We start from the raw sequence: 25,413 nt of genomic DNA, 5'->3' as shown, positions 1-25,413 counted from the left end.
TCCTAGTATAAAATTAACAAACTTTTGTCAGTGAAAAGTTGGCCATTTCAGTCTGTTCATTGTTTTTCAGTGCTAATCACAGCAAAAAATCATAAATATTTGGGTAATGCACCTCAAGCCAGAGCTGAATGGCTTCACACCCTTTACGGATTCTTTCTAATGTCTGGTATCTTATCTAAAAGATCAGAAAATACATTTAATTTCTGAAACATCAGAGATCAATTCAAAGGTATGCTATGATGTGGAGTACACAACACAATTGCCAAAAAACAAAACTCCAGGCACTCTGGATTTTAATGACAAGGTGCAGATTTCAAATGTGGTAAAACTGATAACTTCATGGAAAAGGGAAATTAAACGCAGCCAACAAAGATAATGGAATGAACATAGTAATCTTGAAAAAACTATGTAAAACAACCCCATCATCTTGATCAAAAAGAACAAGCTCATCACGTACTTTCATTTGGGGGATATATGAGAAGGGAGCAGTCATTTCCTTTGTGTGTATATACTCACTAGGATGAAAGTACACGGATGGCTTCTTAAAGGTAGTGCTTATTATAGTAATCATGCTGGCGCTATGAGAAGTTTATCATCCTCATTTTATTTATTGAACTTTAATTATCACTTTGATGAGGAAATACTTTGAGCCTTTCATGTCATACAGTTTGGATGTTCATTATGCTTATTAGACACATGTTAAAGTGCTGTTTCTAAACATTTGGTTTTTTTCCCAATAAGTAAAGGAATCATTGTTTAGCAGTGACAGCTTCTTGGGACAATTTATAGCAGCCTGCTGTGGGGTGACTCAACCTTCTCTTGGCCTCAGTTTTTCTTTTAGTGAAAAAGCCTATAACGTGTTGTGACTATTATATAAAAACATAAAAAAGGATTTAAATTCCCGGCTGCCACTCTGGTGTTTTCCCTTGAGTACTGTGAAGTCTGAGAAAGTCCGCAGGAAGGGGCTTTTATTCCATATGAAACACTCACACAAATGTGTGTACTTGCACCCATGTGTGTACAGAGACGGGGGTAACCCAGTCCTAAAACTAGATACTTAAACATCCTTAGAAACACATATCCAGACCATACCTTGGGAGGCAACCCAGTTATTTTGATAATCCCTCCCTTTTATAATTCCTCTTTGAAACCACCTTCTAAGACCACCTTCTGAGACCACCCTCTGAAACCACCTTCTGAATGTCTCATGATAATTACTCTACTTCAGAGTCAAACCTCCTGTTTTCATCAAAACTGGTGTTACGTGTTTAATGACCTGCGTTTCCTTTGAATGACTTTTGGCTACTACTCAAAGGATAAAGATGTGTCACTAAAGATATTCAAATGTACACGGCAGCTTTTAGTACACATTCTGAAAAGAAAAGTTCCAAATATTTGAATAATATAGCAGCGGTGAAGAACTGCCCTGCTTTTTACAGTGATTGCCTATCAGGCAATCGGGACAGAGGCCAGCAGGGCCTCAAAGAGAGTGGAGAGAGACACACAAGTACTGTTACAGACAAACAAGCACACACCATCTAATCTAGATGCGTAGGCAGCAGGGGTTATAAGAAATAAGAAGACAACTATAAGAATGTACATAAAACAATTTAACCTAAATTTTTCTGATCTTGATCAGAAAAATTATCTGAGCATGTCTTTCTCCCAGGGAGCAGTTCCCAAAGCATTTTAGAGATGGGAGAAAGCACAGATAATCGAATGTGACCCACTTACTTAGAGCTCAAAGACTGAGAGGCCCAAAGAGTTTGAGCATTGGGCCCAGAGTCAAGACGTCTCCATGCAGGACTCATGTGGCCATTACCCCACAGTGATTAGTTTTTCCTCCAGGCACATGGAGCATTACTCTAAGCTTCCCGGATCCAGCAGCCTGTGGGCAGCAGGTACTCACTTGTACAGAGGAATGTCTGGCTCTTTTCCTTCTGTCCTAAGTGTCAAGCAACACTGCTGAAGCTGGGATTTGGGGTCATTCCAATCCTGATTCAAAATGAACTCCTGCAACAAGTCCCCAAAAAGTTTTTAGTAAAGGGTTCTAGAATCACCAAGCATAGAGCATACAACCAATTTAAATTTTATAGGAGCTTACTTTTAATCGTGGAAAGAAACAAACATTCATGAAAGTATGAACATATTCCAAATCCTTATCAATGTACAGAGCTGCAATAAATGCTGAAAAAGAGAATACGTAAAAATAAGCCACAATGCATTGCCATTTACTAGAAAGAGTACAAGTCCTAGACTTTTTTTTTTTTTTTCTTGTAGCAGCTTTTATTTCAGTGATTAAAAGAACGCAGTAAATGGAAACTATGCTGATTTACATTAGGCATGCACCTCTACCTGAAACTGCTGTTAGTTTTTGACTGGCCTAAATCTTTATAACTTATTTTTTCATTTAGGCACATCTTTAAATTTTTTTGGACTCTGACATACAGGGTAAGTTAACTTGTTCCTTGTGGCAGTTTAGTATGAGAATTATGTTCGCTGGCTAGATTCCTTTAACTAAAGGCCTCTAGACTCTCAGGCTACCTGTACTAGCTCAAGACTGTACTTTACATACAGATATTTAAGTGAATCACAGTATAAGGGAGGGAGATAACCTAGAAAGGTGAAATGTACTGTATGAATAATCCATACATTTTTTTTCCAGCACTGATAATCAAACATTAGATAAGGAGGCCTACAGGAAAGTACCAAATTACTCTTTCCCCCACTGCTGCCCTTTCTGAGAGACACAAAGATGTATATCGATCTCTCCAGAAATCTGAAAGGAATCCACACAAATAACAGATTATTACCTATGTGGTCCCACTATCAAACTACAGAGAAGTTCCACTATTAAAATTGTAGGAAGCAGTTAATGGGACTATGAGGAAAGCATCGTCCCACATACAGTAATATACATCTAGTAGAGTTTTCCATTCATCTGTCAATTGTTTTCCCAAGATTAGCATTAAAAAACACAACTCCAAACACATTTGACCCTCAAACCACCCCCACACACAAAAATTGGTCTTTGTTCATTCTCAGATGACAGGATGTCCCAAGAGTGACAAAGGTGGGAGCCGATCCCCCCACAGCCTTTTCTTCAACCATCCCATCAACTGCTCTTCATTTCTTGAACTACCTTCCTTTTCCAAAGAGGTAATACTCAGGTCAGTCAGAAAGGCTTTCTGAGAAGACTGGCTTGGATTTCTGGGTCTGTTCCAGTCGATTCAAGATGAATTGGCTTGTATCAATGAAGCGCTCAACGCAGTTCACAAAACAGGCCTCAGCCCGACTGTCCAACTTTGGCCCAGGCTTGTCCATGCACTTTTCCCAACAAAGTTCCGTCATCTGGTGCACCAGCTGCTGGAAGCGCTGCTTCTGAGTCTCTACCTCGATGAAATGCTGCAGCTGCGGGTCGACCGAGCCCAAACCCGCTACAGAGGAAGACGAGGAGGACTCCATCCCAGCGCGGCCACGCGTGCCGAGACAAACTCCGCACCAACTCACCGACCTTCCCAAGTCCTAGACTTTTAAGAAACGTTAACTTCCAAGCCCTCTTTATTTTTTAGCATTACCGTTTCATCTTTCTTCAAACAAGAACTACTCTTTATCACTAATATTAAAAGCAGCAATAGAGATGTATAATTAAGATGCAAAACCACAAAGACCAAATTACGTTTGACTAAGGGATAAATGAATAATTAGTTAAAATGATACACAAAGTGCTGCTGTATAGCAGGGAAAGAATGACACCTGGGAACACAACCATGTTAACATCAAATAAATCAAAATAAAACTTGAAGATCAGATGTGATGCCAGAATGAGCACATCCTTGGGGCCTGCTATCTTAACACTGATCTTGAGGAGATCACCCATTTACAAGGGTTTGTGTTACCTTTCATCAACAGATATGGGACAATTTATAGATTCAATCTGCCAAAACAGAGAAAAAATTAATACTGCGCTTAATGACAATTAAACAATATAACCAAATTTTCATTAAAAAATGGTGACCCCAAAGACAGCTTCATTAAAAGGTACCTTCACCACACAAACAAACGGCGAGTTTTTAAAAGGAGGAATAAAAATAGCTTTTGTTGAGCTAAAAAAAGCCAGTGAGACTGATGATCACTCAACTTATTTTTCTAATTCTAATCTTAAGTTACTTTTCTTTAATTGAAAAAGAAGTTCTTTTAAGCTCCTTAGTCAGATTGCCTTTGCACTTTGTAAATCAGCTGATCTTGCATCGTAGACTTTAATATCTGTATATAATTCCAATTGCCAAAAATACCAAAACATTAAAAAAAAAAAAAGGTTCCAAGACCCAGTGAATGGCCCACTTATTTTACAGTAGTATCAGAAACAATAAAATTGTGTGTATAATCCTTTAGTTAGCTATAATAGGATTACTTATAATGCTACGAGACCATATCAGATGGTCTGATAACTGCAAGAGATGACAACATTGTCCATAGAGCTTTGAGTTCATTCACAACAATAGACAACTGTTTTAGTATTTAGGGAATAAATTACCTTCTTTCTTCTAGGCCTCTATCTAAAGGCTGCTGGGTGGCAAAAACAGCTATGATTCACTATTTCCAATCTTCACATTCTGTTACTGTTTCACACAAAGAGATGTGATGGCTGAGCATTAGGATGGAGGGGCGTAGGGTGAGGAGGGGGGAGCATTAGTGAACACAGACTGAACATTAATTCATTATCCACAAGTCTTTTTTTTTTAATTTTTATTGGAGTATGGCTGCTTTACAATGTTGTGTTAGCCTCCACTGCTCATTATTCACAAGTCTTAATTCCAAATTATTCTCCTTCAAACAAGCTTTGGAGAGAAGCATAAATAAAAATTAAAATAGAGAAGAGGTTTCTTTAATCAGAAAATAATAATAATGAGAAGCAGCATAAATTTGGTCCATTGATTTAAACTTGAACCTGCAGGTTAAGAGAAAAGCTTTATTCCCTAGGACTCACATTCCAAAAGGTCGGCCAAGGTCTTGGTCCTAAGGGCCACAGGCCTCTTGGTCTTGTCGTTGGTGATGGCATATTCCTGCATGCCCAATTCCTCTGCTACCTTGGCTTGAGTTCTGTTATTCACCAAAGAGCTTCGCAACAGCTGGCCAAAAGGAATTGAGGTACATTTAGAAACCATTTCACTTTTGGTCTCTCTCTTGCTCCTGTGTTGGGCCCACCCAGCCTAGACCACAGGGACACTTAGGCAAGCAATGGCTTAAGTTCTCAACCACCACCCCCAGGCAACAGTGACAAATTCCACATGCTTCTAGTTTCTCCTTAATAACTTACTCTGCTCTTGGATTTTACCTAACTGACATTTAAATAGTTCATTTAGTTGTTTAGTAGCAGTGAGCAGTGTTGGGGGAGATGCTATACTATACTAAAGGTCAAAGATTCCATTAAGTTTAATGTTACTAAACCAAGGAGCATTAAAACTTTAAAAAAATCAACTTATTGAAGTATAATTTGCATACAATAAAATGCACCCATTTTAAGTGTAGGTAAATGAGTTTTGACAAGCTTCTACATTTCTGTTACCCCAAACAAGTTCCCTGGCCCCTTGGCGACCAATCAATCCAATCCATCTATCACCAGGCAAGCTTGACCTACTTTCTGTCACTGTACGTTAGTTTTAAAGGAGCATTTTTTAAAAAGTCAAAAATAAGCTTCACATTTTATGGCACTGATGCTAATTTTGATATCACAGGATTTGGGGAAGTGACGCTTTAGTATTATTTAAAATATTGAAATTATTTATTTACATTTTACTTTCATTCTTTAAAGATTTATATTGTGTATATATATATATATATATATATCAGATTTATATGTGTATATATATATATAAAGATTATATATACTATATATCCTGACTCATAGTTTTTCAAGCTGAGACCCTTTATTTTTAATCAAATTAAAATGTAATTTCCGTATTTCAACTTCAGGAATTCCAAACAAAAATTTCTACTGGGAATTTCAGTCAGCTAGCAGTCCTCTAAAAGGACCATCCAGGTAGTAACATTAAACAGTGCATGAAAATTGTACAACCAGTCTATTGTAGACGTGCCCATAAAACAAGCATGGCTTAGGAATTTAACAGTCACTGATCACTCACTAAAGGAAGGTGGGGAGGGAGGCTGGAGAAAGTGGGTAGATACAAAGATGAGAACTCACCAAACAAAAGCTGAAAGTAATTATCCCCAATCTCTAAGATTTGGGGGAATAAAGTACCTAAAACTAGAACTTTTTCTTACAACAGATAAAACAAACTCTTGGTCTAGTACAATTCCTTCCTGCTAAGGAATAACCCTGACACCAGGGCCAAGGAACAGGAAGCACTGCAAGTTATGCTGGTACTATATCCCCTGCCGTTCCACATCGAACTCTGTTTATTAGATGCAAGTTTTATGCTCTGTGGCTCCACAGTGTCAACTGAGCTTATGAAAATCAAGATTTATCCTCAATGCCTGAGACTGCAACCTTGACAATAGATAAATAAGAAACAATATGTTCTTAATTTGTCGGACAATGATTCATGAAGCAGAAATACAACTTGATCTTCACATGCCATGCTTGCTGTTGAGTTAGACTGTTATTCTTTGCTTGTCTCTGCTCATTTCCTCCTCCGATTGCCCCTAAACTCAATCTTTTCTTCAATACAGTGTTTTCATTAAAATTAATATCCACAGAGAAGCTCAAAATTAAAAAGGCCTAGCATATAACGTTAAAAAGAAGACACAACCAGGGAATTCCCTGGTGGTCCAGTGGTTAAGACTCAGCACTTTCACAGCTGTGGCCCAGGTTCAATCCCTGGTCGGGGAACTAAGATGCTGCAAGCCATGCGGTGCAGCCAAAAATAACAAAACAAAACAAAACAAAAATGCAACCATTAGGGAGCCCACCAGTCTAATATCTTGTAATTACAGAATAACTGAGCTGGAAGCTGGAAGGGAGACATCTTTTTCAGTCTGGATTTATAATGGGGGAGGGGGAGGTTCACAAAGTACAGGCCATGGGGGAACAGAAGGGCTATTTTGAGAATATGGCTATGCTGCGTGAACTAGCTTCTCTCTCAGTACATGCTTTTGGTGAGAGGAGAAAACTCTAACTTGGGCTGCATGTATGGAGATTTCATGCCTTAGAATCATGGCATGCCTGATGTACATATGAGCTCACACAAACCAAAATATGTCACTGGTTATTGGGCCCCAGCTGCCGCCTTCCAGCCTCAGGGCTCCTCATTCGGTGCTGAGCAGTAATGCTGTCTGACAGGGAAGGAGGAAAGCAGTGAGGATGTAAACAGAAACACTACCAATTTTATTTAAGATATGCCCCGATGGGTCTCAAAGCACCGGCAGGGTGGCCAGCAGAAGGTGAGATCTTTCAGTTCTTGCCAAAACTTGGAGCCTGAACCAAAAGTCAGTGGGGGAGAAGGAAGATATAAATCATCCATATTTTTAGAGTCAGTTTAAATTTAGAAGATGGGTTGAAAAGAGGTAAGACGTTGCTCTTAAACAACAAAGTCTGAATGGCAGTTCTTTAAATGACAACCTCCATCCTTGGCCTTTGCTGAACCCTGTTTCAGAATAAATCATGCTGTTTGCCAACGAGTGAGATCAAGAGGGGATCACAAGGCAAAAAACCACCTAAAGTTATGGCAGTTCAGTGCAACAGCTGTGGAGGCTGATGCTATAGCAGACCCTGGGCTGCTGGCTGAAGATCTGAGCTGATCAACATCCCGTGGCTGCCCTCTGAGAGCCGCTATCTCTGAAGGAAGCCATACACAAAGTGGCCAATGCAATGCACTGTGACAGCTGCAGTGACAGCAGAGGCCACAGCACACACAGGTACTCTTCTCCAACCCAGCTTTTCAAAAAGGCCTCCTGGAGGACCTGACCCCTGAGTAAAAACGTTTCAGAGGCTTGTTCACCTAGCTGGCTGTTATAACAGAATCATTAGTTAGTTCTGTCATACTGGTACTCAGGCCTCTTCCAAGAACCAAGGGATTAGAATTTCTGGACAAGTACGTTTTTAAAAATTTTATGTAGGTGGATTCTGATGAATGTAGAGTCAGAACTGAAAAGAATGCATCTGCCAGTGGGAGAAGAATGGGTGCAATGGTCTGAGTGTTTGTGTCACTGCAAAATTCATATGTTGAAATCCTAACCCCTAAAGGTGATGGCATTAGGAGGTGGGAGCCCCTGGAAGGTGATTAGGTCATGAGAGTGGAGCCCTCATGAATGGGAGCAGTGCCCTTATAAAAGAGGCCCCTATCAGCACAGACACCAGAGACAAGCAGGAAACACTAAGGCTGCTGCTGCAGCCACCAAGAAGCCTGTCTGCAAGCACAGGTCACTATCCACACCTCCCCTCCTGGGAGCCTGTGCAGCCCACCACTGCCAGGGTCCCGTGATCCAGGGACAACTTCCCCAGGAGAACACACGGCGTGCCTCAGGCTGGTGCAACGTCATACCAGCCTCTGCCGCCGCAGGCTCGCCCCGCACTCCATACCCCTCCCTCCGCCCGGCCTGAGTGAGCCAGAGCCCCCGAATCAGCAGCTCCTTTAACCCGATCCTGTCTGAGCGAAGAGCAGATGACCTCAGGAGACCTACATGCAGAGGCGGGGCCAAATCCAAAGCTGAACCCCAGGAGCTGTGCGAACAAAGAAGAGAAAGGGAAATCTCTCCCTGCAGCCTCAGGAGCAGGGGATTAAATCTCCACAATCAACTTGATGTACCAGCATCTATAGAATACCTGAATAGACAACGAATCCTCCCAAAATTGAGGCAGTGGACTTTGGGAGCAACTGTAGGCTTGGTGTTGGCTTTCTGCATCTCATTGGTTTCTGGTTTCATGTTTATTTTAGTTTAGTATTGAGAGCTTACTATCATTGGTAGATTTGTTTATTGATTTGGTTGCTTTCTTCCTTTTTTTTTTTTTTAATATATATATATTTTTTCCTTTTCCTCTTTCTGTGAGTGTGTAGGTGTATGCTTCTTTGTGTGATTTTGTCTGTATAGCTTTGCTTTTACTATTTGTCCTAGGGTTCTCTCTGTCCATTTTTGGCTTTTTTTGTTTCTTTGTTTTTTAGTATAGTTTTTAGTGCTTGTTATCAATGGTGGATTTGTTTTTTGGTTTGGTTGCTTTCTTCTTCCTTTCTTTTTAAAATTAATTCTTCACTTTTTTATTTTTAGTAACTTTATTTTATTTATTTATTTATTTTTCTTTCTTTCTTCCTTTATCTTTCTCTCTTTTTTTCTGAGCCGAGTGGCTGACAGGGTGTTGGTGCTCCAACTGGGTGTCAGGCCTGAGCCTCTGAGGTGGGAGAGTCGAGTTCAGGACATTGGTCCACGAGAGACCTCTGGGCCCCACATAATATCAAACAGCGAAAGCTCTCCCAGAGATTTCCATCTCAACTCTAAGACCCAGCTCCACTCAACAACCAGCAAGCAACAGTGCTGGACACCTTATGCCAAACAACTAGCAAGACAGGAACACAACCGCACTCATTAGCAGAGAGGCTGCCTAAAATCATAATAAGTTCACAGATATCCCAAAACACACCACCAGACATGGTCCTGCCCACCAGAAAGACAAGATCCAGGCTCATCCACCAGAACACAGGAACCAGTCCCTGCCACCAGGAAGCCTACACAACCCACCAAACCAACCTTACCCACTGGGGGCAGACACCAAAAACAACAGGAACTATGAACCTGCAGCCTGTGAAAAGGAGACCCCAAACACGGTAAGTTAAGCAAAATGAGAAGACAGAAAAACACACAGCAGATGAAGGAGCAAGGCATAAACCCACTAGACCAAACAATTGAAGAGGAATAGGCAGGTGACCTGAAAAAGAATTCAGAGTAATGATATAAAGATGATCCAAAATCTTGGGAATAGAATGGAGAAGATACAAGAAACATTTAACAAGGACCTAGAAGAACTAAGAGCAAACAAACGATGATGAACAACAAAACAAATGAAATTAAAAATTCTCTAGAAGGAATAAATAGCAGAATAACTGAGGCAGAAGAATGGATAAGTGATGTGGAAGATAAAAAAGTGGAAATAACTACCACAGAGCAGAAAAAAAAAAAAAGAATGAAAAGAATTGAGGACAGTCTCAGAAACCTCTGGGACATTAAACACACCAACATTTGAATTACAGGGGTCCCAGAAGAAGAAGAGAAAAAAAAAGGGATTGAGAAAATATTTGAAGAGACTACAGTTGAAAACTTCCTTAATATGGGAAAGGAAATAATCAAGTCCAGGAAACACAGAGAGTCCCATACAGAATGAATCCAAGGAGGAACATGACAAGACACATATTAATCAAACTATCAAAAATTAAATACAAAGAAAAAAATATTAAGAGCAGCAAGGGAAAAGCAACAAATGACAAACTAGGGAATTCCCATAAGGTTAACAGCTATCTTTCAGCAGAAACTCTGCAAGGCAGAAGGGAGTGGCAGGACATATTTAAAGTCATGAAAGCGAAAAACCTACAACTAAGATTACTCTACCCAGCAAGGACCTCTTTCAGATGCGACTGAGAAATTAAAACCTTTACAAACAAGCAAAAGCTAAGAGAATTCAGCACCACCAAACCAGCTTTACAACAAATGCTAAAGGAACTTCTCTATGCAGGAAACATAAGAGAAGGAAAGGACCTACAATAACAAACCTAAAACAATTAAGAAAATGGTAATAGGAACACACATATCAATAACTACCTTAAATGTAAGTGGATTAAATGCTCCAACCAAAAGACACAGACTGGCTGAATGGATACAAAAACAAGACCCGTATATATGCTGTCTACAAGAGACCCACTTCAGACCTAGGGACACATACAGACTGAAAGTGAGGTGATGGAAAAAGATATTCCATGCAAATAGAAATCAAAAGAAAGCTGGAGTAGAAATTCTCATATCACACAAAATAAACTTTAAAATAAAGACTATTACAAAAGCCAAAGAAGGACACTACATAATGATCAAGGGATTGATCCAAGAAGAAGATATAACAATTGTAAATATTTATGCACCCAACATAGGAGCACCTCAATACATAAGGCAAATACTAACAGCCATAAAAGGGGAAATCGACAGTAACACATTCATAGTAGGGGACTTTAATACCTCACTTTCACCAATGGACAGATCATCCAAAATGAAAAAAAAATAAGGAAACACAAGTTTTAAATGATACATTAAACAAGATGGACTTAATTGATATTTATAGGACATTCCATCCAAAAACAACAGAATACACTTTCTTCTCAAGTGCTCATGGTGTTAACATCCTCCAGGATAGATCATATCTTGGGTCACAAATCAAGCCTTGGTAAATCTAAAAAAATTGAAATCATATCAAGTATCTTTTCCGACCACAACACTATGAGACTAGATATCAATTACAGGGAAAAATCTGTAAAAAATACAAGCACATGGAGGCTAAACAATACACTACTAAATAACCAAGAGATAACTGAAGAAATCAAAGAGGAAATCAAAAAATACCTAGAAACAAATGACAACGAAAACACGACAACCCAAAACCTATGGGATGCAGCAAGAGCAGTTCTAAGAGGGAGGTTTATAGCAATACAATCCTACCTCAAGAAACAAGAAACATCTCAAATAAACAACCTAACCTTACACCTAGAGCAATCAGAGAAAGAACAAAAAAAACCCAACGTTAGTGGAAGGAAAAAAACGACAAAGGTCAGATCAGAAATAAATGAAGAAGAAATGAAGGAAACAAAAGCAAAGATCAATAAAACTAAAACCTGGTTCTTTGAGAAGATAAACTAAATTGATAAACCATTAGCCAGACTCATCAAGAAAAAAAGCGAGAAGACTCAAATCAATAGAATTAGAAATGGAAAAGGAGAAGTAACAACTGACACTGCAGAAATACAAAGGATCATGAGAGATTACTACAAGCCACTCTATGCCAATAAAATGGTCAAATTCTTAGAAAAGCACAACCTCCCGAGACTGAACCAGGAAGAAATAGAAATTATAAACAGACCAATCACAAGCACTGAAATTGAAACTGTGATTAAAAATCTTCCAACAAACAAAAGTCCAGGACCAGATGGCTTCACAGGCAAATTCTATCAAATATTTAGAGAAGAACTAACACCTATCCTTCTCAAACTCTTCCAAAATACAGCAGAGGGAGGAACACTCCCAAACTCATTCTATGAGGCCACCATCACCCTGATACCAAAACCACACAAATACGTCACAAAGAAAGAAAACTACAGGCCAATATCACTGATGAACACGGATGCAAAAATCATCAACAAAATACTAGCAAACAGAATCCAACAGCACAGTAAGGGATCATGCACCATGATTAACTGGGGTTTATCCCAGGAATGCAAGGATTCTTCAACATACGCAAATCAATCAACGTGATACACCATATTAACAAACTGAAGGATAAAAACCATACGATCATCTCAATAGATGCAGAAAAAGCTTTCGACAAAATTCAACACCCATTTATGATAAAAACCTCCAGAAAGTAGGCATAGAGGGAACTTACCTCAACATAATAAAGGCCATATATGACAAACCCACAGCCAACATCATTCTCAATGGTGAAAAATTGAAACCATTTCCTCTAAGATAAGGAACAAGACAAGGTTGTCCATTCTCCCCACTATTATTCAACAGTTTTGAAAGTTTTAGCCACAGCAATGAGAGAAGAAAAAGAAAAAAAAGAATCCAAATCAGAAAAGAAGAAGTAAAACTGTCACTGTTTGAAGATGACATGATACTATACTTAGAGAATCCAAAAGATGCTACCAGAAAACTACTAGAGCTAATCAATGAATTTGTTAAAGTAGCAGGATACAAAATTAATGCACAGAAATCTCTTGCATTCCTATACACTAATGATGAAAAGTCTGAAAGAGAAATTAAGGAAACACTCCCATTTACCACTACAACAAAAAGAATAAAATACCTAGGAATAAACCTACCTAAGGAGACAAAAGACCTGTATGCAGAAAACTATAAGACAATGATGAAAGAAATTAAAGATGTTACAAACAGATGGAGAGATATACTATGTTCTTGGATTGGAAGAATCAACACTGTGAAAATGACTCTACTACCCAAAGCAATCTACAGATTCAGTGCAATCCCTATGAAACTACCAATAGCATTTTTCACAGAACTAGAACAAAAAATTTCACAATTTGTATGGAAACACAAAAGACCCCAAATAGCCTAAGCAATCTTGAGAAAGAAAAATGGAGTTGGAGGAATCAGGCTCCCTGACTTCAGACTATATTACAAAGCTACAGGAATCAAGACAGTATGGTACTGGCTCAAAAACAGAAATACAGATCAATGGACAGGATAGAAAGCCCAGAGATAAACCCACGCACAGATGGTCACCTTATCTTTGATAAAGGAGGCAAGAATATACAATGGAGAAAAGACAGCCTCTTCAATAAGTGGTGCTGGGAAAACTGGACAGCTACATGTAAGAGAATGAAATTAGAACACTCCCTAACACCACACACAAAATAAACTCAAACTGGATGAAAGATCTAAATGTAAGGCCAGATATTAAAAAACTCTTAGAGGGAAACATAGGCAGAACACTCTATGACATAAATCACAGCAAGATCCTTTTTGACCCATCTCCTAGAAAAATGGAAGTAAAAACAAAAATAAACAACTGGGACCTAATGAAACTTCAAAGCTTTTGCACAGCAAAGGAAAACATAAACAAGACGAAAAGACAACCCTCAGAATGGGAGAAAGTATTTGCAAATGAAGCAACTGACAAAGGATTAATCTCCAAAATTTACAAGCAGCTCATGCAGCTCAGTATCAAAAAAACAAACAACCAATCCAAAATTGGGCAGAAGACCTAAACAGACATCTCTCCAAAGATGATATACAGATTGCCAATGAACACATGAAAGGATGCTCAACATCACTAATCATTAGAGAAATGTAAATCAAAACTACAGTGAGATATCACCTCACACCACTCAGAATGGCCATCATCAAAAAATATACAAACAGTAAATGCTGGAGAGGGTGTGGAGAAAAGGGAACCCTCCTGCACTGTTGGTGGGAATGTAAATTGATATGGCCACTATGGAGAACAGTATGGAGGTTCCTTAGAAAACTAAAAATAGAACTATCATATGACCCAGCAATCCCAGTACTGGGCATATACCCTGAGAAAACCATAATTCAAGAAAAGTCATGTACCACAATGTTCATTGCAGCACTATTTACAATAGCTAGGACATGGAAGCAACCTAAGTGTCCACAGACAGATGAATGGGATAAAGAAGATGTGGCACATACATACAATGGAATATTACTCAGCCATAAAAAGAAATGAAATTGAGTTATTTGCAGTGAGGTGGATGGACCTAGAGACTGTCATACAGAGTGAAGTAAGTCAGAAAGAAAAACAAATATCGTATGCTAACACATATATATGGAATCTAAAAAGAAAAGGTTCTGAAGAACCTAGGGGCTGGACAGGAGTAAAGACGCAGATGTAGAGAATGGACTTGAGGACATGGGGACGGGGAAGGGTAAGCTGGGACAACGTGAGAGAGTGGCATGGACATATATACACTACCAAATGTAAAATAGATAGCTAGTGGGAAGCAGCCGCAAGGCACAGGGAGATCAGCTCGGTGCTCTGTGACCACCTAGAGGGGTGGGATAGGGAGGGTGGGAGGGAGATGCTAGAGGGAAGAGTTATGGGGATATATGTATATGTATATTTTATTCACTTTATTATATAGCAGAAACTAACACACCATTGTAAAGCAATTATGCTCCAATAAAGATGTTAAAAACAACAACAACTAAATCAGAAGCTATCATGAGAAAGAGGAACTTAATTAAATAAGTAAATTTATTAAATGCTAAAAAAAAAAGAAGCCTCATACTGATCTCTTGCCCCTTCCACCCTGTGAAGGTACAATGAGAAGTCTGTGAGCCAGAAGAGAGCCCTCAGCTGACCATGCTGGCACTCTGATCTCAGACTCTCCATCTCCAGAACTGTGAGCAATAAATTTCTGCTGTTCATAAGCCATCCTGTTTGTGCTATTTTGCTATAGCAGCCTGAATAGACTAAGACAGTAGGAAGGGGTTTTCCAGGATGATGAAACAGCTCTATTAAAGCAAGGGGCCAGGACTTCCCTGGTGGTGCAGTGGTTAAGAATCCACCTGCCAATGCAAGCGACAGGGGTTCGAGTCCTGGTCCAGCAGGATGCCACATGCCGCGGAGCAACTGAGCCCGCGCACCACAAGTACTGAGCCTGTGCTCTGCAGCCTACAACTACTGGGCCCACGTGCCACAACTACTGAAGCCCACCCACCTAGAGCCCATGCTCTGCAACAAGAGAGGCCACTGAGGTGAGAAGACGGTGCACCACAAGGAAGAGTAGCCCCCGCTCGCCGCAACTAGAGAAAGCCCGTGCGCAGCAATGAAGACCCAATGCAGCCAAAAAAAAAAAAAAAAAAAAGGAAAGGGGCCATGACACAGTGAGGTGATTCCTGGGTGGAACTGGAGGAGAAATCTGAGCCTGGTGGGGAAGAGCTGATACAGGTGAGGCTGCCCAGCCTCTGGGCAGAGAGAGTCTTGCAGGTGATGTAAAAGAAGTCTGTACTTTCCTATAAGGGAAGAGGAGTCCCAAAAGGTGTCAAATGGGAGCAGTGGCAAGGTAACTTTCTTATTATAGAAAGATCATTTTGGTGGATGGATTTGAATGGGGTAAGACATGAGGTTGGAAATCCTGCAGATGTCAATGCTATAAATTAGTATTTTACAAAGAAGAAACATTTCTTAGTAGAAACCTTGAAAATGAACATTAAGCACCCAACTGAGCATGAGATGGTTATTAGACTGTTTTGCAAACAATGCCTTGAGTTAGATGTACTGGTAAAAGGCAGAAGATTTGGCGCCAAGCTGCCTGGGTTCAAACTACGGCTCTACCACTTCCTGGCTAGGTGACCCTGTATAAGTTACTAAATCTCTCTGAGGCTCAGTTTCCACATCCATTACATGGAGGAAGTAGTACCTACTTCACAGGGATGTAATGAGAATTAAAGTGAATGAGTATACAATCTAAGTACAGTGACTGGCACATAATAAACACATAGAGACATTAGCCGCTGTTATTACTGACATCATCATTATAAGATACGCTTGCTCTTCGGTTATAGGAAAATGGTTATAGGAGGTTCTAGGAATTCCTCTGGATTTGTCTTCAATCAAAATATTCTGGATACCTGTCCACTAATAGTCTTCAAAGCTCTCCATTTTACTAAGTGCTAACCTGTCCTTAACAACTTTTTTTAACACCCCGCAAAAAAGATACAATTTAACTTGAAATTAGCAGAAAAAGTGAGGAAAGCTGTAGTTAGGGCTCTCCGTGAAGCTGAGAAAAAGACTGCTGAGTTCCTGAAGCAGTGGCAAGGACCGACAAAAATATCACAAATTGCCAAGTGCGATTTTGAGAATCCAGTATGTTTTCTATTATCTCAACATAGCAGTCTTTCCTAATTAGTGTAAACTTAAATTTTAATAAGAGAAAGGTTTATTGGTTTAAAATAAGCAAAGAAACACATTGGCACTCTTCCTTAAACTTCCATTCACTCTTGATTCTAAAGAGAAAACCACAGCTGTGGGACGTGAGCTACCAAAGAGGGCCATCTAGTGTAAAACAGTAGACTCTGATTTATTATTTTGAGGACTTTACTACAAGAGCATGGGGTGAAAGTAGAACATATTATTAAAAATGACAGTGATGTGCCACACAGGTCTCTCATACCAACAGTGGTAGCCAGATGGCCTCCATTTCCCGTGATAACTAAAGAACTAGTTTATTTCTGGTAAATGCTCATATGTTCTTAAGAATTTAATATTAATTCAAGAGGAATTTCTTGTCCATCCAAAAGCAGTTAACTTTAAGTGGTAATCAAACTGCTAATTTTAAACTAAATGTAAAATAATAGTATTCCCGATTTCCCATATAATGGTACATGGGGCATAGCAGGAACATAATATTCACTGAGTGAAAGAATTAAAGGACCATATTTTGTTGGGCTTAGAAATTCTGCTGAAAAATTACATCTAAACATAGTCAAATAACCATATTCTCCCTAAATCCAATATTTGTGTGTCACATAAACTATTTCTAGGGTTCACAGTTGCAGAGATAAGATCCAGTTCTATTGAAAGCAAAACATGTATAGAAATTGTAGAGATGCAAATGCTACCCGCTGGAGTGCAGGTCAGATACAAACAGCCAAATTATGACAGTGATGGAGAAATTCTCAAACAGGAGGCTGTGGAATCTACCCTCGCAAAGAGATCTGTTAGATAGCTTGTTTGATTTATGCTTAGTGCTGTCTGAAGGCAGCAGGGAAGGATTAGATCACTGGTTCTCAAATTTTATCTGTAATCTTTGCTTTCTCATTACCCCAAATCATTCCTCTACAAACAAAAATTTCTGCAAGTTCATCTTGCTGGTGGACGCCTCCACTAGGCACAGTGCCTTGCACATTGTAGGCATGGGACTGACAACTATCTTTAGCTCGGAAACTTATAGGAAAGGCTAAGAGAAAAGAATGAAATAGAGGTGAAAAAGATGCAAATGTTAAAAATTGAAAGTGTGATAAAAGAGGCATTCTTGTCTAAATAAATGCTCTCTGAGACACTCGCCTATTTACCCTGACTCTACTGAATAGGTTCTACCCTCAAAAACCAAAACTTCAGTCTATGAAATAGAACCTCTTCCCTATACATCCCAATTCAAACTCCATCATGCTAGCACAATTATATAAGTCTGACATTCATTCCCAAACAGGACTTCTTGAACACCCAACTTATAGAACACTATAGATTTCCCCCATCAGCATTCAAAACTTGAAAACCACGATTTCATTTGCTCAACCGTCCTTATTCTCTATGAAGCGAGTGTGCAAGGGAACAGCTCTGAGCCAACTAATGCCTCGCCGTAGTTGTGTGTTCTTTAATCACAATAATGAATAATTAGCCATCCTCTCCCTGCCTTCTACCCAGCCAAATGCAACTGCAGTAAGTAATCCTCTGCAAATTTTAAATTACTTTTAATCCTTAGATATTCATAAATAGTTTTCAGCTTCTTTCCTTACACATTAAAAAAACATGTTGTTTCCTTCCAATGCCACTTCCACTTCCCTCTCTATATGACTTAGCTGCCCACAAAACTCTCATTCTTCTACTTATCAAATATGTATTGAGAGCCTACATATACCAGGTACTGCTGCACATATAGTGATAAATAAACACATGCTCTCACAGAACTTCCAGGCTAGTGGGACAGGAAAACTCAAATAAGTGCCAGGAAGGAAAAGAACACAGAAATTTGGCTGGAAAGTTTCCCTTGCAGGCAGCAGTCATGCGGGAACTGACATCTAATGCAGAGCAGGAGATACCAGGCAGCTGAGAGTAAGGGCAGGAAGCAGAATGGTCTCCAGGTAGAACATGTACAAACCCAATGGCAGGAGAGAGCTTGGAGGAACACAAAGCAGGCCAGGTAAGAGGTGCAGAGTGATAAGACAAATATGTGACACAAGGCCGGGTAGGTGGGCAGGCTTGTTCATTTCACTCTCCAAAGAAAAAATGAAGAGCATTAGACTGGAATATGATGATTATTCACTCAGCATATTTGCTGAGCACTGATATGCCAGGACTGTCCAAGGACCCAGGGAATCAGGAGTGAAGAAGATAGACAAAGTTTACACTCTGATGAGAGAATAGTATGTGCTAAGTAGAAAAAGGAAGGAGAAAATGGAGGTAAGCTTCCAGACTGGGGGAGGGGAGCTGGGGATGAGGAAAAAAGGTTACTATCAAGCAGAGTGAATTAAAGAAAGCCTCACTGGTGATGACATCTGAACACAGGTGTGGGATTTGGCCGCAAGCATGTAAAAGGCCCTGAGGCAAAGGCTTGCTTAGTGTCCTGCAGGAATCTCACAGAGGCTAATGTGAAGTGTCTAGGAGAAAAAGTCTAAGACGGCAGCAGGAAAGCAGGTCATACAGGGTCTTGCAGGTAACAACATTGTCTTTTACCCTTGAGATGAGAAATCTTTACGTTTTGCACAAAGGAAGTTGTAATCCGACTTCTCTTTAAAAACAGTCCCTCTAGATGATGTGCTGAACATAGGCTGAAGGGTGGGGAGGGATGGACCAGTTGGGAGGCTATGGCTGTAATTTAAGGTAAAGATAACTGTGGTCCAGACCAGGGTGATAACAGTGGAGCTGGTGAAAAGTAGTTATGTTTGGGACGAACTTTTAAGGTAAAATCAACAGGCTATGCTAATGGCTAGGAGGTGTAGGATGAGAGAAAGAGAAGAGTTAAGGATAACTCCAACGTTTTTAGCCTGAGCTAAGAACAGAACAATCCTTACTGATATGGAGAACACCAAGGTTTGGGGGTAAAAATCAGTTTTGTTTCGGCCATGTTAGGTTTGAGGTGCCCGATAGAAATCCAACCAGAGATCAAGTATATCTAGATATCCACGTATATCTCTAAATATGGAGATATTTGAGTATGGAGTTAGGGGCAAGTAAGAACTGAAGACATAAAATAGAAGGTAACGTACAGATGTATTCAGACTCATGGAGAGGAAGTCAACAGAAAAGAGAAGAGGTCTGAGAAGGTTGGGGAGGTGAAGAGGAACAACCGAAGTGGACTGACGATGAATGGCTAGTGTGGTCACAAAATATGTGTGGTGAAGACTCCACTGGCCGCAGAAGGTAAGAAGACTTCCGCAGAAGGCAGAAGACTCCTGGCCTGCATGGGAGCAAGAGCTGATTCAGGAAGGCTGGTGTAGGAAGCCGTAACGCTGTCCAACAGGCCCGAAACCTGAGACAATGTCCCCCATTGGAGAGTACAAGAATGGCAAAGACCAGCTTTTCCAATAGTAACACACATCTCATGGGAAATCTGAGCCTGCTGCATTGCCTACTGCTTTGTATAAGCACAACCTTAAGATTCCTATCCTTTGCAATTTAGTAAATGCCACCTCTTCTAACCGAGTCTCTCTGTCAATCATATTCCTGTAACACTGTGACAGCTATGCAGAAACCACTGCAGTGGTCCAGGTGACAGAGGTCGGTAGAGAGGATCTGGGTGATGAAGACATAACACTGTCCAGCAGTAATACTGTCAAAACTTGCGAATGGACTAGAATATAGGGAAGGGAAGCAGAGGGAGGAATCAAAGATGACTCCTAGGTTTCTGACTTGCAACACTGGATGGGTGATGTTGCCATTCAATTACTCAAGGAATACTGGTAGAGGACCCAGGTGGCAGAAGACTTCAAGTTCAGTCTTCAACATGTGGAGATGATGAGAAGGCAGCTGGCACTGGAGCTCAGAAAAGAAACGGGATTGAAGAAGTCCATTTAAAAGTCTGCCTACAGAGTGAAACTAATGCTATACTTGGAAAAGACTGCCTATAAGAGACTCTACTAGGAAGAAGAAATGCCTAGGAGTAAACCTTGTACATCCTGGAATATTCATCAGCTCTATAGAATAGGATGAGCCTGCAAAGGAGGCTAAGAGAGTAGCTCAAGAGGTGAGAGGAAAACCAGGAACGTGCAGCATCATAGAAGCCAATGGGAGACAGCGGCTCAAGGAGGGAGGGGGCTTCCCTGGTGGTGCAGTGGTTGAGAGTCCGCCTGCCGATGCAGGGGACACGGGTTCGTGCCCCGGTCCGGGAAGATTCCACGTGCTGCGGAGCGGCTGGGCCCGTGAGCCATGGCCGCTGAGCCTGGGCGTCCGGAGCCTGTGCTCCGCAACGGGAGAGGCCACAACAGTGAGAGGCCCGTGTACCGCAAAAAAAAAAGGAGGAGGGAGGGAGCAACCACATCAAAGAGACATTAATGAGAGTCAGTATCTTTTAAATATGTATTTCACTGATGACTGAACATCTTTGTTTTGTCAGCAGATCTCTTGGTCCTACTGATTTCTACAGAAGCTTTCTGTGAATACAGTTCATAAAACCATCATATCAGAATTTTGTTCTTTGTTAACATTTTTCTAAGAAGCTATCCAAAAATTCTTTATTTTTAAGACAGCAAGGCTGATAAACACATTTTGGATAAAATTAGTTACAGCACTGAAGTCATTTTGGAAAGAACACAAAACTGGAGTCTAGCATAGTCCTGCTTTTACCTTTATCCAGACCTTGGGCAGGGCCCATGCCTTTCTGAGTTCTGGTTTCATTATCTGTTCAGTGTTGGGGGTCAGGGGCGGGATGTGCCGTGGCCAAGAAGAGAAGCAGTAAACTTGCTGATCCATACGTCCCTGCTCCACAAAATCCTGGAGTTCACAATTAATTTGTGGGAATATAGGGGTAAATGTGTGTATTTAAGTCACACATTTTCAACAGTGGTCTCTTTATGGCCATAAGATGAATTACCACTTAAGCCATTTGGTTTAGTTTCGCCATTTCTCAGACCAACCAGATACTCTGACAGCTATGAAGTGTATTCCCTAATGGAAGATACTGAACGAGCATTTATTGATTCCTGAATGTAGAGCAAGATACTAGATACTAGTTTATTTCTGGTAAATGCTCATATGTTCTTAAGAACTTAATATTAATTCAAGAGGAATTTCTTGTCCATCCAAAAGCAGTTAACTTTAAGTGGTAATCAAACTGCTAATTTTAAACTAAATGTAAAATAATAGTATTCCCAATTTCCCATATAATGGTACATGGGGCATAGCAGGAACATAATATTCACTGAGTGAAAGAATTAAAGGACCATATTTTGTTGGGCTTAGAAATTCTGCTGAAAAATTACATCTAAACATAGTCAAATAACCATATTCTCCCTAAATCCAATATTTGTGTGTCACATAAACTATTTCTAGGGTTCACAGTTGCAGAGATAAGATCCAGTTCTATTGAAAGCAAAACATGTATAGAAATTGTAGAGATGCAAAGTATGAAAGACTTATTTGCCTCAAGCTAATGAAGAATGTCTGCACTCACAAAATGTCTTATAGTGAGTACTCTTTTTATTTGCCCAATAAAATATTTGCTTTTCCAATGCCCAATTCTAGAGGGACTTCTCAAAGGTTATTCCTTGGGCTGGGAGAGATCATCACGACTGGCTTCCAGATATGTTTTGTTCTCCACTCTGGTTTTATTACTGATTGGTTTCACAGGGTAAAAACCACACCCAGCAAATAAAAAAGCTCAATAAAATTTTATAAAATGAAACAAAGGTGAGAGGAATGGGAACTATTTCACTTTGGTCATAAATCAAGCCTTGTCTCTCTAAGTCCCTTTCAACTCCACATGATCCAGCCAAAGTAGGCTTTTTTTTTTTTTTTTTTGCGGTACGCGGGCCTCTCACCGCTGTGGCCTCTCCCATTGTGGAGCACAGGCTCCAGACGCGCAGGCTCAGCATCCATGGCTCACGGGCCCAGCCACTCCGTGGCATGTGGGATCTTCCCAGACCGGGGCACGAACCCGTGTCCCCTGCATCAGCAGGCGGACTCTCAACCACTGTGCCACCAGAGAAGCCCCTCAAACTAGGCTTTTGATCTTCCATGCTGTGCCCTTGTTTCAGCAGTCCCAATGTGTGCAATGTCTTTGCATAGAAATTTCTTCCCATTAATTCCCAGTGGCCAAATCCTACTCATCCTTTTAAAGACTCAAACATCATCATATCCATGAAGCCTTCTAGAAATTCCACAGCTGAAAGAAATCTTACTTTTCCTAAACAGCACAGTTTCCCTATGTCTCTTTATAATATTTAACGTGGTACTCCCTGTATTTAGTTACAATTACTCACTTATACTTTTTATAGTGTACATGTATACGTATATACACACACCCCACACTATATCTATATACATATGTATATAGATATAGAAAGAGAGAGAGAATTTGTAGTTATTTACTTATATTTTTAATTTCTCCTCATAGTTTTTAAACTTCTTATGGATAGACTAGGTGTCAACTAATATTTGCTCCCCCCATGAAGCCTAACTCAATGTCTTGCACTGAGTAGGCAGTCACTAAATGGAAATGAGCTCTTATCATATATTGTTTTGCACACAATTTACATAATGAAACAAAACCATATGATATGCTAAAGTCACCAAGAACTAAGTCAATTACATAAATATATATTTGGTTCTTCTAATCTTTGCTCTCTGTTATACAGCAATCTTATTGGAGGAAATGATTTAATACAAACTCACAGTTAAGTGTCCTTCATGATGATCTGGGAAATGAATGAATAAGTACTCTGTGGCTACCAGCTGCATTATGGAGTCACCGAGGAATTCCATCCTCTGATTGTGGCCTCTGGGAAAAAACATCAATGCAAAGAGATCAATAAGCATTTGTGGATTAAAAAAAAAAACAGAGAATTTTTTCAAAAGGCATGATGTTAAAAGGAAAGTGTTCATCTTGCTTAAAGCACAAAACTAAAAATAATTCCCTAAGGCCCCTCAACTGAGAAGAGATCTGAGTCAATACAGGTTCAGTTTCAAAGGAGAGTAAAGTAAGTACTATAAGGATTAAACAACTGCAAAGATAAAGACTAGTAAATAGTACCTGGCCAAAAGCTGGGGAGTATCAATTGAAAAATAAAGCACAGTTGAATCCTTGAACAGTGAGGGGGTTAGGGGCAGCGACCCCCCCATTCAGTCAAAAATCCAGTTTAACTTTACAGTCGGCCTTCTGTACCACGGTTCCGCATCTGCAGATCCAGCCAATCAACCAACCGACCCTGTGTAGCACTGTTGCACATACTTATTGAAAAACGTCCACATGTAAGTGGACCCATGCAGTTGAAATCCATGTGATTCAAGGGTCAACTGTACAGCAGAGACAACAATGTTGCACAGACAATCTTCATACAGACAAAACAAAGCAAAAAGGCCCAAGAATTTTCTTTGCTAAATCTTTATTTATTTATTTATTTATTTATTTATTTATTTATTTATTGTGGTACACGGGCCTCTCACTGTTGTGGCCTCTCCCGTTGCGGAGCACAGGCTCCGGACGCGCAGGCTCAGCGGCCATGGCTCACGGGCCCAGCCGCTCTGCGGCATGTGGGATCTTCCCGGACCGGGGCACGAACCCGCGTCCCCTGCATCGGCAGGCGGACTCTCAACCACTGCACCACCAGGGAAGTCCTAAATCTTTATCTTTTTATTGAAAAATACACTCCATTATTCAAATCTGGACTCTACGTTAAGGACTAAAAAATCTATGACAAGAATCCTTAATCTTTACAGTGTAAAGAGAACTGTGAATATCTGATTTGGGGGAAGGAAGCCAAAACTGAATAAAAAACACCATGCAAAGAAACAACGTTTTGGTTATTTTATTAATTATTTCATTAGCTCATGTTCAAATCACTCATCCAGAGCAGGGATTGGAGGACCACATTCAGCCTATGGCCTGTTTTAGTAAAAAGGGACACAGCCATGTTCATTCATTTACATTTTTCCTGTGGCTGCTTTTGTTACTATGGCAGAGTTGAATCATCATGACAGATACCACATGGCCTATAAAGCCTATAATATTTGTCCCTTCATAGAAAACGTTTTTACTTCCTTCACACTTCTCTTATACTTTACAGAGAAATAAGATGCATGACAATGAGACCAAAAATACTGGATTAGAGCATATCCTCTGGTCCACACTGGTGTCTGCTTGCTCATCCATCGAACGACGTGACTTCCCTGGAAATATGTTCGAGACCCCAACCTTGGAAGGGCATGCAGCAAACGTTTGGGACTGCCTGTCTAAATGCCCATGTTAGAACTACATGAGTACTTCTAACTTACAGGGTCAGATGGTTAAATCCCACAGTTCTCAATGTGAATGCTCTTGCCAAAAGTCGAACATGGGTAAAAATTACTCCAATTGCGTCTTCAAATTCAGTAAGTTTCTGCAGAACTGGAGAAGTCTCAATAAGTTGTCGATCAGTATTTGGCTCTTGAAGCTACAAGAAGAAAGAAAGAAAGAAAAATCACATGCAGTTTTTAGTTACAAAAGTAATTATCCATTCTAAGATAGTGTTTTGTAAACTTCCTTCTCCCACGGGCAGAAATTTCTGAAATGCCAATAAAACACGAAAGCTTCTTTCTCATCCCTTAGAATGGCAAACAAACCTAATATTTAAAGAAGGCTCAAAAAATATTTTCCAATCTTCTATCAGATTTCAAGGCCAAATACTGTACACAGATAGTTCAAAATCCCAAGTATTATACTAGCTCTCCAAGGAAGAGGCAAGCTGAAGAACCACTGGTAGAGAATACATATATATCTATCTGGTAACTCAGTGGTTCTCAAA

The 25,413-nt window shown here is 40.0% G+C and overlaps 2 protein-coding genes across 8 annotated transcripts in view; both read right to left on the bottom strand.

The window, feature by feature from the left end:
- The window catches only part of DROSHA (drosha ribonuclease III), a 128,814-nt gene that overhangs the window by 5,453 nt on the left and 97,948 nt on the right, over positions 1-25,413 (bottom strand). For all 7 annotated transcript variants that reach the window (XM_012531666.3, XM_033421323.2, XM_012531667.3 and 4 more), the window contains 5 exons: positions 24,905-25,062; positions 23,306-23,411; positions 4,991-5,132; positions 2,105-2,187; positions 1,910-2,013 (listed from right to left, as the gene is read on the bottom strand). In XM_012531666.3, coding sequence (XP_012387120.1) covers positions 1,910-2,013; positions 2,105-2,187; positions 4,991-5,132; positions 23,306-23,411; positions 24,905-25,062 — 593 coding nt within the window. The remainder of the gene's footprint in view (positions 1-1,909; positions 2,014-2,104; positions 2,188-4,990; positions 5,133-23,305; positions 23,412-24,904; positions 25,063-25,413) is intronic.
- On the bottom strand, positions 2,259-4,984 carry LOC117199997 (mitochondrial import inner membrane translocase subunit Tim8 A-like). Its single transcript, XM_033421326.2, has one exon. It carries the CDS (start codon positions 3,463-3,465, stop codon positions 3,172-3,174), a length of 294 nt encoding a protein of 97 aa, XP_033277217.1. The 5' UTR covers positions 3,466-4,984; the 3' UTR covers positions 2,259-3,171.

The sequence above is a fragment of the Orcinus orca genome, chromosome 3, assembly GCF_937001465.1.
Source record: "Orcinus orca chromosome 3, mOrcOrc1.1, whole genome shotgun sequence".
Classification (NCBI taxonomy): Eukaryota; Metazoa; Chordata; class Mammalia; order Artiodactyla; family Delphinidae; genus Orcinus; species Orcinus orca.
Note: the sequence above shows the minus strand (reverse complement) of the source record. Positions and strands in the feature narration are given on the sequence as shown.

Excerpts from the sequence above, each read along its gene's own strand:
- LOC117199997 (XM_033421326.2), bottom strand. The coding sequence starts at position 3,465 with ATGGAGTCCTCCTCGTCTTCCTCTGTAGCGGGTTTGGGCTCGGTCGAC.